The sequence below is a fragment of the Myotis brandtii genome, unplaced genomic scaffold, assembly GCF_000412655.1.
Source record: "Myotis brandtii unplaced genomic scaffold, ASM41265v1 scaffold475, whole genome shotgun sequence".
Taxonomy (NCBI): Eukaryota; Metazoa; Chordata; class Mammalia; order Chiroptera; family Vespertilionidae; genus Myotis; species Myotis brandtii.
Window position 1 is genome coordinate 2,427,592 of NW_005368148.1, and position 17,221 is coordinate 2,444,812.

General features: G+C 41.1%; 1 protein-coding gene across 1 annotated transcript in view; it reads right to left on the minus strand.

Moving 5' to 3' along the window:
- The window catches only part of PRKG1 (protein kinase, cGMP-dependent, type I), a 995,570-nt gene extending 978,486 nt beyond the window's left edge, over positions 1–17,084 (minus strand). Inside the window, exon 1 of the mRNA XM_005875929.2 lies at positions 16,057–17,084. Coding sequence (XP_005875991.1) covers positions 16,057–16,367 — 311 coding nt within the window. The 5' untranslated portion in view covers positions 16,368–17,084. The remainder of the gene's footprint in view (positions 1–16,056) is intronic.
- Between the last annotated feature and the right edge of the window lie 137 nt (positions 17,085–17,221).

Here is a 17,221-nt window from a genome sequence, read left to right on the forward strand (position 1 = left end):
AGCCATACCCCGCTTGTCACAGTACCTCTTGGCAAAGCAGCCAAACCCATAGACTTCAAACAGGCAGATTGTGTGCTTTGGGGCAAATTACTTAATTTCTCTGAGTTTGCTTCATTTATTGCTACAATGAAGCAAACACTCTCTGTCCTTAGAACTATTATCAGGATTAGAAAGACAGGTACATTGATCTCCCAACAGAATGCCTAAACACAGTAAGCATTTCCTAAATGGCAACCTGCTACTATTATTCATGTCCTTGCCACACTAATATGTTGGATCTAGGTACAAAACTAAACCTCCCAGTCTCTGTATTACTCCAAAATCAACAACAAAAATCATCCCGTTGAACTCTTCTGACACTAATGAGATTTAATGTTTAATGTAACAACAATACAATCTTAACTTCTAAACCTCAGTCTTCGCATTAAGTAAACCATAAATTGATGTTACATAGTCATAAACCGTGAATTGATATAATTTGAAAAATAAGATACCTATTTATATGAAAGGTACAGAAAGGGTAAATTTATAAAGACAGAAAGCAGACCAGTGATTTCCTGGGGCAGGGGTGGAGCTTGGATTGACTGCAAATGGGCCCCAGGAAATTAGGAGGATAATAGAAATGTTCTAAAACTTGATTGTGGTCATAGTTGCATGACTCTATGAATTTTCTAAAATCATTGTACTGCACATGTTCCCTGAGTAAATTTTATGGCGTGTAAGTTAATACCTCAATAAAGCTGTTAAAAAGAATCTATCTTTTTTGTACTACACAACACGTTTCAAAATAAAGCAGCATTTTTATTTTTATTCTAGAGCTTTCTATTATCAGCTCATCACCCCAACTGTCAAGAATGTGTCCAAGACCATTAATGTATTCCTCCACCGGCTAACAAGGCTGTTATCACTGCTTTCACCCACAATCATATTGTTTTTGAAAAGACATCTTGAGATGCAGGATCAACGTCATTAAGAGAAAGCACTTATAGGCTAAGATTATATTCTGCATCTGAGGGCATCTCAGCCTGAACAGGAAATTCTCAAGTCAGGAATGAATGGTTTTCAAAAAAAAATCCATTATCAGTGCATAACTTTTATGCAGACATTTCAGAAAACAGAAAAGGCACTTTGCTCTAAATACTTTTGATGGTTTAAAATCAAATCATCAAAGCAGTGGGTCTTTAAAACTGCACAGGACTCCAGAGCAGCAGCGCAAGATTCTGCATGTTTGCTGGCCCTACATGTTAAAATGAAGGTTAAGAACAATGTCATCACCATTTCACATAAACACATCTGCAAAGAAGGACCACCAACTATTCTTCCTGTCTTGAGAGCACAGACAGCTGGCTTTTCTTTCAGGTACCACCACCCCTATTTTCATTATGATCCTTTAATATAATTTAAATACATTAATCTCAGTTCACCCTTGGCCAATCCATTCTTAACGTCTCTGTAGGCCTGCAACTGCTCATTGATGAAATAAGCTGCATTATTATAGAACTTCAAACTTGGTTGTGCTTTCCCTTCCTTGCCCACGGTCATCCCACATAGAAGTCATGTAGAATTCTTGCTGTCAATCAATCTTCCTCTGAATCAGACCCAGCAAAGCCAAGTTGGGCTGCATCGGCCTCTGCTCTAGGATCTTCTCATTACTGAAACTCTTTCCACCTGATGCTCTTCAATTTGTTTGAGGGATGGTTATTGCACCTTAATAATGGAATTCGGTGTAATGAACTCAATTAAAATGACAACATAAAGGTAATCCCCAACAGCTTATGCTTTATGCTGCTTATGGAGCCCATACCATATCTGAACTCTGCACTGAGGGACTCACAAGCATGATCTCTAATCATGGCATACATTTTAATCATTGTTGTTACTGAGAAAAATGGAAGCTCAGACAGATTCAATACCACATACCTAGTAAGCGGTAAGGTTGCACTTGAATCAGAGCCCATGCCCTTTTCCTTGGTATATACTATGTTCTGAGCCTTCTTGCTTGCATTTTCCATAAATACACGGCTGAACCACAGGACTTAGTGGAGTATGAAGGCAATCACATGAATGCATTGACACTGCATAAAGTGTGGAAAGAAGGTAAATTGAATCTGATAACCTATTGTATTTACAGTGTTATCACAGAAGAGCTGTTGAATTTAGGTTGTGTTACCCCACCTCTTTGATCCCTAATTATCTCCTCTGTATAATGAAGATGATCCATTCTCCTTTTTACACTCAGATATTGCGAGGCAAAAATGAGATCACACATATATTCCTTTTTCTAGCTAATGAATATAAGTTGTTATCAGGCCCTGTTTTGCTAACTACAGGTATACAGTTGCACTGGCACCGAGGCCTTCTAGGAAAATAACCTCAGACATTCACTGAAGCACATGGTCACATGAAAAAAAAATGTTTTCCAGGATTGGGTATTCCCAGGTTCTATCCTGACAACCTAAAAGACAATATGTCAAACAAAAATTAGCCTTTAAATTTTCCGTTTTATTTTGGTTAATCTTGAAGCAAGCACCAAATGAAGTTGTATTTTATCATGAGTTTGATTCTCTACCATCTCACAATATTAAGATCTATGTGAATTTTTGCATAGTCAAAATTAGCAAGCTATTATCTTTAGTCTGACAGGATTTTGTTAGAGAGATTTCTGGCTGCATCTGTAAAAGAAATTAAGAATTTGAAAGAGTCTCTATAACTATTTCCATTAATCCCATGTTTGTATTTGTCAGCAATCAACCCATTTACGCTTCCGGTTTATAAGGTTTTATGTTGCAGAGCTTGAGATGAGACATTTATATTTAAGTTGGAGGACAAGTATGCTTCCTTGGAAAGATAGAATCACATATTATTCAAACTAAAAAGGACTTTTCAAGACTATGTAATCCCAGGTTTTCCTATAAAAAACTCGAATGTCCTCAGAGGGAAAGCAGGTCAAACAAACAAAGAACAGGAGCTTGATAAGAAAGTAGGAAGAGTTGGGGGCTGTGATGAACTTGAGGAACACAGAGAATCTCACAACCGTGGGCCAAGGCATTCAAGTTCAAAAGTTTGCAAAGCACTCTTTGGCCAAACCAAACATGCTCTACAGAAGTTTCTCATTTAAAACTATTTTAATTGAAAAGATGAAGCATCCAAAGGCAAAGATGAAAAGGCTTCTTCTCGCCCTTCCTTTGACAAAGAATTTTTTAGGGCTGTGTGTCAGCCCTATTCTGGGCTCCCAGAATACAACATGGAGCAAAAGAGAATACTGGCTTTGTTTTCATGGCCTTCACCATCTCTGAGGGAAAGTATAGGTTAACCAAATAAGGACCAACTTAGAGAAATTTAAATTTTGATGGACATGAAGAAGGAAAATACACAGTACTAGAAAGTCAGATACTGAAAACTAAAAACATGACCCCAGCCCAGGTTTACCGGGCCCACTCCATGTTGGAAGGACCCCTGAAAAGGCAGTGTCCTTTTTAGCATATATTCCAAAGCAGCAGATTTTAAAATGGAAATCTGATTCAATAGGGATAAGAACAGGCTAATTAAAATTATTAAGCCAATAAAACAAAATATGGAAGTACAGGATGAGGAAAACTTGCAAGTATGATACAGCAAAAAATGATGTAGGCGTGAGCAGTTGTCTTTGATTAACAATTTGAATATAGCAGAAATACAGTATCATTTACAGGAGAATGGCCATGATACTCTGGTGTGCTAGCTTTAAAGGAGAATGCCCCCATGGCTACCCTGGGTAGATGGGTAAATGGTATGGTATATAAAAATGCAGGTACATAAAAAATGTACCAAAGAGCTATATAAAAGGAATCTATAATAATAAAAGTGTAATATGCTAATTAGGCCAGACGACCTAAGCCGTGGGGGCGGGGGCCAAGCCCCTTGCACGAATTTCATGCATCGGGCCTCTAGTAAAGTTATAAAAGGGAATGGAAAATAGGACTTGTGCTAAAAACAAGTGAGTTGTTAGGACAATCAGCTGAGCCACATGGCACGTGGAGAGCAAGCATGGGCCCTGGGGTTACACAGACCTGGGTTTGAGTGCTTTAGCCCACTGTTTTATTTTGGGCAAGGTGTTTAATTTCTCTGTGCCTCATTTCCTCCATCTAAAAAAATGGGATGATTGTGAGAATTATATGAGAGAGCATATGCAGCACATAACAAGATATAGATAGATAGACAGATAGATAGATAGATAGATAGATAGATATAGATAGATAGATATATATGGTCATTATCATCATAATCATTATCACTAACTGACCAGTAAAGACAAGGCTAAAACTTAACAATTACTGCCTTCCCTTTAGAAAGGATTTCTGTGAAGATGAGAAAATTCTTCTCTATGTCCAGAAAGAAAGAAAGAAAAAGTGAGCCTAGTTTGAGCAAAGACATGGTTAATATTATGTTCTTCCCTTACATGATGAGAAAGAAATGGATTGAACTCCCAAAAGAAGTTTTGAAATCTAGCAAGGAAAGTCAAGAAGGAATGAAACAGGGGTAGAGAGGAGGTATACCTGCCATAGATGATTTAAAACTCACTATCAAGGGTTCACCTAGATATTATTTAATAACCTCTGAGCTCATCTAGCAGAGCATGTCACTCTTGCCAAGACAAATAAATGTATACTTGAGTTATTTTCCATCCATCACCCTGACAGTAGCCCCTAGGAAGCCAGAAGATGGAGCACTGCTCTGTGATGACAAATTATCAACACGGCACATGGCTTCAGTGGTGGTACCAAACAGCAAGACAAGTCATGGGAGGGGAAGGATGACTTGAGAAAGGTGGCCACATCTGGGATGAGCAGTGTTTTGTTTTATACGTTAGGACGAAGGTTCTGGGGATGTGTTACATTGTATTCACCTCTCTGCACATCTTGCAGTGGTATCTTCCCCAAAATATTTCAGTAGAAGTTATTTTGATCTCTTCATTTCTGAGAGTACAGAAGGGTAACTCTGCATTGCTTAAAATAATCATGATTATATTATAGATGGCATATAACTTTGAATGGAAATAACAGGATACCTTTCAAATGTCAGAATTTTCTAAAATAATTTCTTATAATTATTCACAAACACATATAAAAAACACTCAGGCACACATATATAATGCTTCCAAGTCCTATAGTCTCCATTTCTGGAAGTTTTTTCTTTAATTATTATTATTTCAAAGGCAATAGACTGTACTCCTTTAGTAGTTCCCTATAAAAAAACAAAACAAAACAAAAAAGAAAAAAACTTTTCTTTTAGGCTAGGCATTTCCCACCAAAACTCAAAAAGAGGGGGAATGAATATGTTAATGTGTTAAGCAGAGTAAAGAAAAGGCAAAGGCTAGATGAATTCATGAAATATGCAAAGAGGTGGCAAAAAGTTAATCAAAGATGCTCTATTCACAGTGGTTTATTTTATTTGTCATTCCTTTTCATGAGGACTGTTTGAAAATAATATCCATTTAGTTGTATGCCATTCAGTGCGACATGAACAAGGAGTCATTTAGTTCTTGTCTCTTTCTTTCAACAAGAGAATGTAGGTCTCCATACTAAGTAATGATAAAACATCTGGAAGGCAGAGTAAGGCAGATTATAAATTTTCATGTAATATTTCCCTTTTATGAAGAACAACAGAAAGTCTGAAATGAGATTTTTTGAAGAAAAATAACTATTTCTTGATCAAGGCTACCACAGTAAACAAAAAGTCATTGCAAGTTTCTCTCATAATATTCTAAAGCTTTTCAGATCTATAACAAGAAACATTTTCATATAAATGGATGATGGAGTTCAGCACTACATTTTTTAAAAAATATATGTCTTTATTGATTTCAGAGAGAGAGAACGAGAGGGATAGAGAAACATTGATTGACTGCCTCCTAAACGCCCCCTACTGGGCACTGAGCCTGCAGCCCAAGCATGTGCCCTGAATGGGAATCAAACCAATATCTTCTCCTTGCACAGGACCAAACTCAACCGACCGAGCCACATCGGCCCGGGCAGCACTACATTTTTTTAAAAAAATATTTTTTCATTGATTTTAGAGAGGAAAGAAGAGGGGGAGAGAGAGAAACATCAATGATGAGAGAGAATCATCCATCACCTGCCATGTGCACTCCACACACCACACACAGGGGATCGAGCCCACAATCCGGGCATGTGCACCGACCAGAAATCAAACTGTGACCTTTGGTTCATAGGTCAATGCTCAACCACTGAGCCATGCCAGCAGGCAGCACTACAGTTTTATAAAGGTAAGTGTTAAATGAATGACTAGAAATTTTAAGCAGTTCTTTCATTTTGCACTGTACCATACATTATTGGGGAAGAGGAAAGAAAGAAAAGGTTTTCCTCTAACAATTCAGAACTGAAGAATCAAACTGTGACCTTTGGTTCATAGGTCAACGCTCAACCACTGAGCCATGCCAGCAGGCAGCACTACAGTTTTATAAAGGTAAGTGTTAAATGAATGACTAGAAATTTTAAGCAGTTCTTTCATTTTGCACTGTACCATACATTATTGGGGAAGAGGAAAGAAAGAAAAGGTTTTCCTCTAACAATTCAGAACTGAAAAAGTTATTTTAATTAAAATTTATTTACTCAAAATAAAGAGGGATTCACTGAATGGATCCTCCAGCCAATAAGCTACTCTTACATATCTGAGGGTCTGTGGACTTAGTTTTCTGAGCTATCGTATCCTCATACAGTTCCTAAATAAGACAATAGCAGGGACCCAGAATAAAGAACATAATTCAAATAATGTTCCCTTCCCGACACTCTAGGGTTTATTCCAATGCATTTTGTTCTTTCTTCCCCCTTGACCTAATGAGTTGCCATCACGACTTAGCAAAATGGTACCTGTCACTTTCAGATGTTTAATATTCCTCTGTAAAGGATATGGTGACATCCTGTCAAACCAGCACAAGTCTAATAGAAGGCCATCTTTTCTGCCTCGCCACAATATAAAATGCATTACTCAGTCACCAGTCATTTAGGCAAGGTGTGTCTTATGAAGATGGAAGTGTGCTAGTTTGTACAATGTATTTGCCAGCCACCCGCAGACACAGCAGAGAATGGCCGATTCACACTCCAATCCATCAGTAACATTAACTCCAGAGGGGCAACATTCAGAATTCCAATTTTTTCTTTCTCATCATGACAATCTTTTTATCTTTCCTCTCACTCCAGATTTAGAAGCAATGTGAAAACCATAATTTATTGATCGAGCTGGACCATTAAGATGATATGCAGTATATCCAGAAAGGAGATGTTTTTCCCTTAACAATATTTCATTATTCCTTTGTCTAAATCTGGAGAAAACTTGATATTACCATATTATGATTGTTTCAAAAAATAGCAAAAGCATTTTGCTTCGCTGAGGTGTATTCGTCATCATTGACATTTAATGCAATTAACCAAATTAAACTGACTGGCTGATACTATCATTATTTCACATTCAAAGAAATTCAGAGCTACCTTTAAAGAGCAGATATGGACTAGAAGAAAACTGAACATCTGAAAGTCAACATTAGGAAGTTCTGCTTTTGACACATACTAATAATTTAACCTATTTACTTCTGCTTTTGCTGGACTTAAGTTACTCAATCTCTACACAGAAGTCAATAAAATTACATCTGTCTTGAAGCAAGGCTGGTAAGTTTGATTAGCATTTATCATCTTTAGACTGGCAAAGAAAATTAACATTCTTAAAAAATTTGATGCAGCTGAAAGTAGTATACGTCGACACTAAACTGTCACTGATATTTTTTTTCTGTGCTAATGCCCATCCTTTCATATCTTGGATTATAAAAACTCTAAGAAACAGTGTCCTAACACCAACTCTTGCCCATAATCCTGTCTAATGGCTAAGCCATATAAGTGAACACATGCTTTTGTTCATGTTTACTTATTATTGCTAATTCCTCTTATCCTTCCCACTTAGGTCCAATAACCATGTGCACCACATGAAGCTGGATTCATAATGAAAGTGTTTACTTTCCTTATGATTAACTTCCCTGCGTAATTAATGTCCCCAATCCTCTGGGCAGCCTTATCACATCTACTCTGCTCTAACATGCTATCTGTCAGCTGAATACATTTTCATATTTTAGAAGGAGGGGGAAAGAGACAAGAGAGCTCCTCACTGACTCCATTCTGAGATGATTTCTGCCACCGAGTATTTGCAATTATACCAGCTATTTTCATTGCTTATATAAAGTCTTATATTGGCTGGTCCTCACCTGAGAAGATGATGATTAAATTACAGATGTAAACAGGCTCCTATCAGAGACATTTAGGAATGTCTTTAGAGGAGTTTTTAACACTCTAAGCCTTAGAGTCTAAGCCTTAGAGTCTAAGGGGAAAGAGGGCAAGAAAGAGTCCAAAGAGCTGGCAATGGGGCAGCAGGGAGGTGGTGATCACAGGGGGTCCAGTTCCCATCTCCCCGGGAGTCCCCCTGAGGGACCTACGGAGACTGCGGGTGTCATCTCAGACCTCTCATCGGCCAGCAGTGCCCAGATCTGTCCACTCACTCCCACCCGGCCCGCCGGAAAAGAGGCTGAGAGCCTGATGTGCTCGCTCTGCTTTCTCTGAAGCCTCCTTGGAAAGTACTCCTCAGCCTGATCTCAGGCTGTTTGCCTTAAAAGGATAAAATATCTGTAGAGGGAAAAAAACACACACTGTAGCTGGCTGCACAGACTTCACATACCAGAAGGAGAGGCACTACAAGCCCCGTCCTGCTCTTCCAAGGGGGCTCATCATTGTCTCACCTTCATACATTAAAATTTCATAGACGCATCAGGGGCCCAAGGAAACAGTCTTACTGGCTAACGAGGCAGCTGCCCCAGTGAGAGTGGAAACAAACTTGGGATGATGGCTGATCCTAATGTGTCATATTTGAACAGTGGCCAGTACTCACAGCTGGCAGGAAAGAGGAAATATACTTCCATTGACCGGAGCTGCTGACAATGACCATGCTCCAGGCCCACACAGGTAACCCCAGAGATCAAGAGAGGGGCAGATGCTGTGGGGAGAGGGGCTTTGGAGCTGCCTGGCTCCACTGTAAGCAGGGATTTGGGTTAGTAGAAAGGGACCGAGGAAAGTGCTTTTCCAAAGGATGGGAATTCAAATAGCCAGTAACAACTGCAGTTGAATACTCCATGGAAAAGGTTCACAATCCTGGCTGCATATTGCAATCACCTCGGGAGTTGAACCAATATCCCTACACCTCAGGTCCACCCCAGAGCGATGAACTAGAATCTCTGGAAGTGGCACCCCAGGAAAGATATTTTTAACATTTCCTAGAGAGACCTACCTTGACTCTAATATGCAGCCAAGGATGGGAACCAATAAGAATAAACAATAAGACATTTACTAAATAGTGCACACCTATAATATAGGGGGAATATCTGCTTTGGCAAGCCCCTAGTGCTGAAAAGTTTTAGCCAACAGAAACACTCTACTCTTTAAGTGAAAAGTTTATCCTTGCCTTTGTTTAATAACACACACACACACACACACACACACACACACACACACACACCCTGTTGTCTTCTCAGAGTGGTTCCCAAATTTAGCTGCACACTGAAGTTATCTGAGGAATCTTTAAAAAATACTGATGGCTGGCTTCCACCCCCAGATATTCTAATTTTAATTGGTTTGGGGTAAAACCTAGGCACTGGATTTTTTTAAAGGCTCCCCAGGTGGTTCTAATTGCAGCAAAGTTTGGAAACCACTGACCTGTCTTATCTTTTTCCACTTCTCCCTAAGTACTTCACTTCCCATTTAATTACTGGTGAACAGATACACTCCCCAGAGAACAGCCTATAGGTGATTCATTGGGTTTTCCTGCAATTGCCTAATCCTCACACTCCTTTGGGAAGCAGGAGAACCTAATGGCTAAGGAGAACAGCTCTGGAGTTCAAATTCAGATTCAGCCTCTTACAAAGTGTGTGACCTTGAGCAACTTACTTGGCTTCTCTGAGCTTCAGTGGCCTGTACCTCAGTGCTGTGGAATGGGATACTCTGGAGTCTTCCTCTCAGGGTCATTTGATAAAAACTACAACCTATGGACAGCACAGGGAGCAGTACCTGGCACAGAGTGAGTGCTCAATAAATGTTAGCCATTATGATGATGAAGGGCAGTGCCATTCTGACCCATTCTTTCAGAAACAGTGATGTGCTGACTTGCTCTCCTCATTCCTTTCTGCCCTGTGGACTGTTCCTGAACCACCAAGCCTCCCTGGTATCAGCCTATAGGATGTTTGAAAGGAACAATACATTCATTCAAATCAAGCATTGGCCTAAAGGGAAACATTTTAATGGTTTTCTGCCAAAATCCCAGTATAGTTCCCACACTCAGAGGAGGCAAGCCCTCCATATACTCCAGTTTGGGTGTCTCCTCTCTTCATCCACAAAGTACTATTCAACTTGCAAATTCCATTCCAGTCTTATTCACCCATAATGCCCATCACTCCTTCCCAACTTATTTGCAAATATAGCATAGCTTTAACAGTACTCATCTTGCTTTAAACTTTCCTGCCCACCTCTCCCCTCCCCACCCCAACACACACACATCTCCTCTTCCCACTCTACCCTCCTGCCTCTATCAAATGACTATGATTATAAAAGCCATTCAAAAACAAGACACTTGTGGAAGTATACTATTAGCCCCACCTTTTGTTAAACATCTGTTCTGTGTGGCTACAGTTCTTGTGCTATTGTTCATATTTACATGACGGGTTTTGGAGGGAGAACATTCCTCTGCTCTTACAAACAAAGTTATACTTAGAGAGTTCAAACAGGCTGCCCGTTCTTCTCAGAAAACAAATTTTAAGGAGATGCAGAGGAAGGCAGTCATTATAGAAAATGGTGAGAGGAAAGAAGAAGGGGTGTCAGAAGGCTGGGTGTGAGGAAGTCGAGATGTGCTGTCAGGGAAGGGGTGGCCAACAGCGCCAGCTCAACCATTCAGATTAGGATTCAAAATGCCACAGATGTGACTGCATAATAAGCTGTTGAGCCTACTGGTAAATGCTGCCTGCAGCGTGTGCTTATGTATCACATTGTCTTGTGTTCTCAGAGCTTGGAAGGTTCAAGTCGGAGGGTTGGAATGCAGGCAGCAGGTCTGGTTCCCTGGGATGGGCAGCAGTACCTATGGCAGAGATGGCAGGAAGAGCAGCAGCCCAGTGTTCCAACTGGTTGCTAGGATACCATGGAGACCCTCCATTGCAAGGCAGACAGGGAAAAAAATGTGTCCATATGCCTTATAACCTGCAAACAGCAACAATAGAAACATCGTCTGCCTACTTCTCCCCTTTCCCATTAGGAATCCAAACCCAACTCTTTAGTGAAATAACAAGTAGCAGGAGCTTGGCAACGTGGCTCAGTAGGGCCAGCAAGCTGGTCGTTTATATTCTCAGGCAGTCTCTGGAGCTCCTCTTTCGGGGCTTGTCAGTATTTTCATTACAAGCCACCCCTGAGGGGCGCACAACTTGACTGTGCTTCCAATCACCCGCGTAGGGTTTTAGCAACCTGTTCTCATATATTTTTTATAAAAGCTTCCACAGCTTCCCATTTACTGCATAGACTAACATCAAACCAACACACTCAAATAGGGAAGTCTATTAGAATAACGTTAAGTGGGAATTTAACTCTTCCACAAAAACAAGGAAGATGAATTTCAGAAACCAACTTCAGTTCTCCTGTCCCATTTGCCCAGGTATGTGAGGAATCTAGTTAGAGTATTTTAAAAATAAAATTAGATTCTTTTCAGTGGGAACAGTTTGAAGTGAGTGGGTAAAGGAACTTGTTTTTATTAAGAGTGGAACTGGGTTTCCTTAAGGGTTTTAACCATCTGCTGATTGGTTAAAATAAATGCCCTTACCAAGCTGGAATAGTTATGGCTATTAGCAGGATGGTGCTGGTCAGGGGTAGAGGACTGGACTGACATTCAAAGAGTCAGAGCTTTCCTAGTGGGTAACAAGTAGTCCTCCAGTAAAATGTGCGCGCGCGCGCGCGCGCGCACACACACACACACACACACACACACACACGCGCGCGCGCGCGCGCGCGCGCACACGCACGTCTTGATTATTCTAAAAACAACAAAAATGCCCCCTTACCTACTTTCTAAAATAGAAACTAATATGCTCATTCTCTCGGCCTAAACTAGCTTTTCAATTCCCACTACCGCACTACCGTGTTCTGGTACAGCCACTGGTTGCTGTTAATCCCCAGATGTACCCTCTGCTTTCTTTTGCTATCCATCCCTTTGCTGATGGCCCTGCCAATCCCCACCCCTCTAATCCAATTAGCACTAAATCATGGCCATCCTCCAAATATGTATTTACTTTAAATATCTCCATTTCAACAAGAGTTCCTGAAACCATAAAATTAAATGGGCTCGAATATATTTGCTGTCTTGAGTATCTCCTCTATGACTTGCCTACTCTACTTTCTAGAATATTTACTTGTGCAGCATTATTAACCCTTTATTAACTCCTTGATGATAGGATCTATGTATCTCTGACCTCCAATGCCTGATGATAGCTTATACATGAAAGACATCCCACAAAAGTATTCAACTGAGCTGTAGGGCACATTTGAAATTTAATGGCTACCTTTGAAGAAATCTGTTTTAATATTATGCCATCTAAGATTACACCAAAATGCTAAAATTCTCTCAACTTCCTACAAACTTTAACACACAGCCTGTAGAAAGACTCCATTTCTCTTGAGATGTTCTAGTGTCAAGGTTTAAAAGCTCACATAAGATCTTAAAATGAATGCCTCTCTAAAAATAAGAAAATATTCCTCAATATCCCCAGCTCTTCCAAAGTACTTCACAATCAAAAGTGAAATATAACAAAACGTCATCATTCTCTGAAATGCATCTACCTCAGGGGTGAAAAGCAACAGCTTAGCAAGAATACAGAGACACTAACCACTTGTGATAGGAACTCAAGTTTATATAGACCAACTTAAATGACACGGAACCCTGTGACAGCGAAACAGAAAGGATGTGAGAATATTTACCATAGGTAAAGGGTTTAGATCATAATAGGAGAAACTGAATGTGCTAACCTATTATGGAGTTAATTTTCAGGAATGAAATAGCATGAAATAAAATTACTTTAAAAGTCCATAAGAAAAAAAAAATATATCCAACAGGCTGATCTCATAAAATGGATATTTTTCTCATTTTTAAGAGTTTATTTGCTCAATTTATTTCAAAATATATAGACTAATAATTTTACATTCTCAAGTCATTATTCGGTAGCAGTGGAATACAGATTCCAATTTGCTACTTCAGTTCTTTGTTTCACATTCATAACACAAAAAGGGCTTAAGGGCTGTTTCTATACACACATGAAAGAGAAACAAAAACACTCTCCCCACCTCACAGATGCAGCAGGAGGGCCCTGGCTTCTGTTGGAATCTGACCAAGCCTCTCCTCCAATTCCCATTTTAATGGGGAAACTTTCAAACCAAAAAAGTTAAGACAATCGAAGTGAATGAGTTAATTTTTATTTTACATTATTTTTAAAGGATCAAAAATCACTAAAAAACAGTTTTAAAAACTATCCTCAGAAGGCAACCTCAATAAGCAAAAAGTAAACAGGAACATATTTTCATTCATCAAATAACTGAGCAGAACAGTTACCTACATGTAATGGAGAGAAAATAGAAAACTAACAAGATCATGAGTTAAAGTCAGTTTTATGTTATTTAAATGGTTTCATTTTAACTTGAAGCCATGATAACCTGTGTGTAAGTTTAAGAAAGATGACTAAATTTAAGTTGCACCAAAGATGAAATATAAAGACAAACACTTGTTAACAGTAAGTCTGTGTAATCAAATTACTTATGGTGGAATAAACTGAATTCAAACACATCTCCAGTTTGCCAAGTTTTCCTAATTCTTTGTGGAGCTATCTTGCACAATCATTCCAATGACATGATAATGATCATTTTGCATACAATATACTTCTCTTTCTCTTGAGAGGTACACTCTACCATTTAAGTCAATTTTGTTCTCATTTTATGTAAGTGTGAAAAAAAGAACAGATGTTTTTCCAAAATTATTTAAGCTTGGAAGACATGCTATCATTTTCTTCAATATAATCCTTCAGAATCACCAAAATCATCATGGTGATGTCTTAGTGGCTGACTTCTTTAAAGCCCAAGTTATTAAATATCAGAATGCACAGCATTGTTCCATAGATAAAATGTTTATTACAATAGAATTATTTGCCACACTCAATTTCATTTTCCACCACGGGCTTTAAAAAAGTCTAGTAGTTCTCCATGTCAAGCACTAAAAGGTTTCTAAAACTTCAGCTCATTCCTTACTGCCTAGATTCCTTTGGATCTTGTCCGATACATTTCACTGCAGTTATCAGCTAGATTTATCATGCTTCATTATAAACCCTATTAAACTGGTCTTTTTATAAAAGTGGACTTTGCTCTGTATTACTCCAAAGTCCTGCAAATACTAAAATGAGATCCTGCAGAATCCTTAAAGATGCAGAGCTGCCTTTGAGTTAGTTTTTCATTATGCAAAACTTGGCCCAGGAGCGATGGCCATGTACCTGGTTAGCTAAAACAGGCAAGCATAACAGGACTGTAAATTAATTTACCATGCAGGTTTCTAAGGCAGATCTAAGTCTAGCAAACTATTAGGACAACTTGGTGAAGTCAGAAGCTCAGAAGTGTTTATCCTTACAGTCTCTTCCTCACTCTCTCGGAATAAAATCTCCTCATTAAGCTCAACCTGCATGAGAAACAGCACATGCTCTATGGGAACCAACAAGTATAGGTCTAACTCTAAGTTTCCAGAAGTATAATCAGTACATACTCTCAAGCTCCCTCCAACACAGCAAATACACATGAAGATAATCAAGTATTTACTCTTTCTCCTTATATCAGTCCCTTGTGTTTACGGAGTGAAGGATTCCAAGGGACCTTGTATTATTATGTAACACGTCATCTAGCCAATGTGATGTAGTTAGGAATAGAGCATCAAAACCTTTTACTTTATCAATTATCATATCTATTAATTAAAAATAACTTTCATTCGGGCGCTCATTCCCTATTCATGTAAGTTCTTGTCCCTTTACTCTCCATAAGAACTCTAGAGTTAAGTGGTGTAGAACAAGTTTCATTCAATCTTTCCACCCAAGTTGTGAAGCTTACTGACATCAGAACCACACAGTTCTCTAAAATGCTGGAACAACACGGATCAGTTGCATCAAAAGCCGGGAATAAGGCAAACAATGTGTCTCCCATTTCAATAAAGGTAGAGCCCTTCTCTATTTTTGAGCCTGGAAACAGGCAAGCCTCTTGGGAGGAGGTGCCCCATTAGTAACAGTATGCAAATTCCTGAAGGAAAACAAGCAATATTCTCCCTCGGATGTTATGAAAAGATCTTTAAGAAATCAACAGACTAGGCTTCCATGTGTGGATTGCAAATGTCATCCAATTGAGGAAATTAAAAAAAAATCCTCCCTTAGATATGCGCGTTGGCTTGTTTTTGACACTTTGATGATGACAGAGCATCAGGTTTGAAGGGTACCAGCGAGAAGGGCCAGCATGTAGAGAAACCCGGGAGAGCCACAAACGCATAGAAAGTAAGGATGATATCAGACGCATTTCATTTCAAGTCTGATGAGCCTGCATTTAGGATTTTCCGGCTGGGCAGCTTTGCCAAGGCATTTGGGAGATGGGGTTTTTCTTCTGCTTCTCACACTCACGCACATACACACAGCCAGACACACACCTGGGGCGCATTCAAACTCTCTGTACAGTAGGTGGCATATATGAATGCACATATTTTAAAAAAAACAGCTCGACATCCGACAAAGACGGGAAGACAGCATAGGGGCTGAGTCTGGCTCTAGAAACGTGCACAGCCCCGCAAGTAAAGGAAACATTTCTGAGGATGACAGACATAGCAAGCGGGAGGGGCGGGGGCCCACAGAGACAATACAGAGACCCGCCGCTCCCCACCCACAGGGTGCCCCAGGGCCCCCTGCGCGTAACCCCGGCTTACTGTGGGCTCTTGGGGTAGAAGGGCAGGGTCACATGGCTGAGATCCTGGATGTCGAAAGCGGTGGGCTCAGCGGAGATCGCCTGTCGCTTGGTGCGCGGCTCGCCCTGCAAGGTGCTGGCGCTCTGCTTCTGCGCCTGCTGGGTGGCTGGCCGGATCACCGAGCGGTACTTGTCCAGCTCGTTCTGCAGCTTCTGGATCAGTTCGTCCTTCTGATCCAACTCCAGCTCCAGCTCGTCGATGAGAGCATCCCGCTGCCTGAGCTCCTCGATCTTCTCCTGGAGCGCGTACTGGAGATCCCGCAGGGTGCCCATGCTCCTCCCGGCTGCCGGGGGCTCCTTCCCCGCGCTGCTCCGCGTCTCGGGGCTTCCTCCCCTCTCCGATCAACTTTCCCCAAAGTCGCCGCTGCCTCCCGAGTGCAAAAGCTTCCTACTTGAGACCAAAGCCAGCCCTGGCTTCTGAGCATGCCCAGTCCGCGGGCTCCAGCCACCGAGAGTTTCTGTGCAGATTCCACTTCTCGGGGCTGATGGAGAGGCTGAGTGTGGGGATGAGCAGAACAGCAGGTCCAACCCGGGATGAAGCCTGACGCGCGGTGGGCGCTGCAGGGGGTCTGAAGGGCAGCTGCGCGGTGGTCAGGGAGCCGGAGACCGGGACTCGGATGAGGCTCCCGGGCAGCGGTTGGTCTGCCGGGGTCACTTGCGCTGGGAGCCAGAGGAAGCCAGTGGTGCGTGTGCGGAGCCTGATAACCCTGCGGGGCGCGCCAGGGGCTGTGCAGGCGGAGCGAGGCGGGAGCACCACTTTGCGGGTGGGGAGGGGAGAGGGGAGAGACAGCAAGGACCCCAGGCAACTGGGAAGGTGACAGCCGGCTCCAGAGCAGACCAGTCGTGAGGACAAGGGACTACAATCCTGGAAACGTGGGAGAGCAAAGCGTACTCTGCATCTTAAAAGCTCTGAGTTCTGGAGGTATTTTGACCACCAGCCTCACCAGGAAAGGCTCCCGAGTCACGTGTCTGAACTCTCCCTACTCCCAAGCCACCTTTCCCACCCGGAGCGCAGCACACAGGTGGCCAAGGCCGGAAAAGAAACTTGCCTCTCAGGAGATAGAGCAACTCTGGATTCCCCCGAACATCCAGGTGTCTTTGGGGAAGGGAAGGGGGAGGAGGCTTCT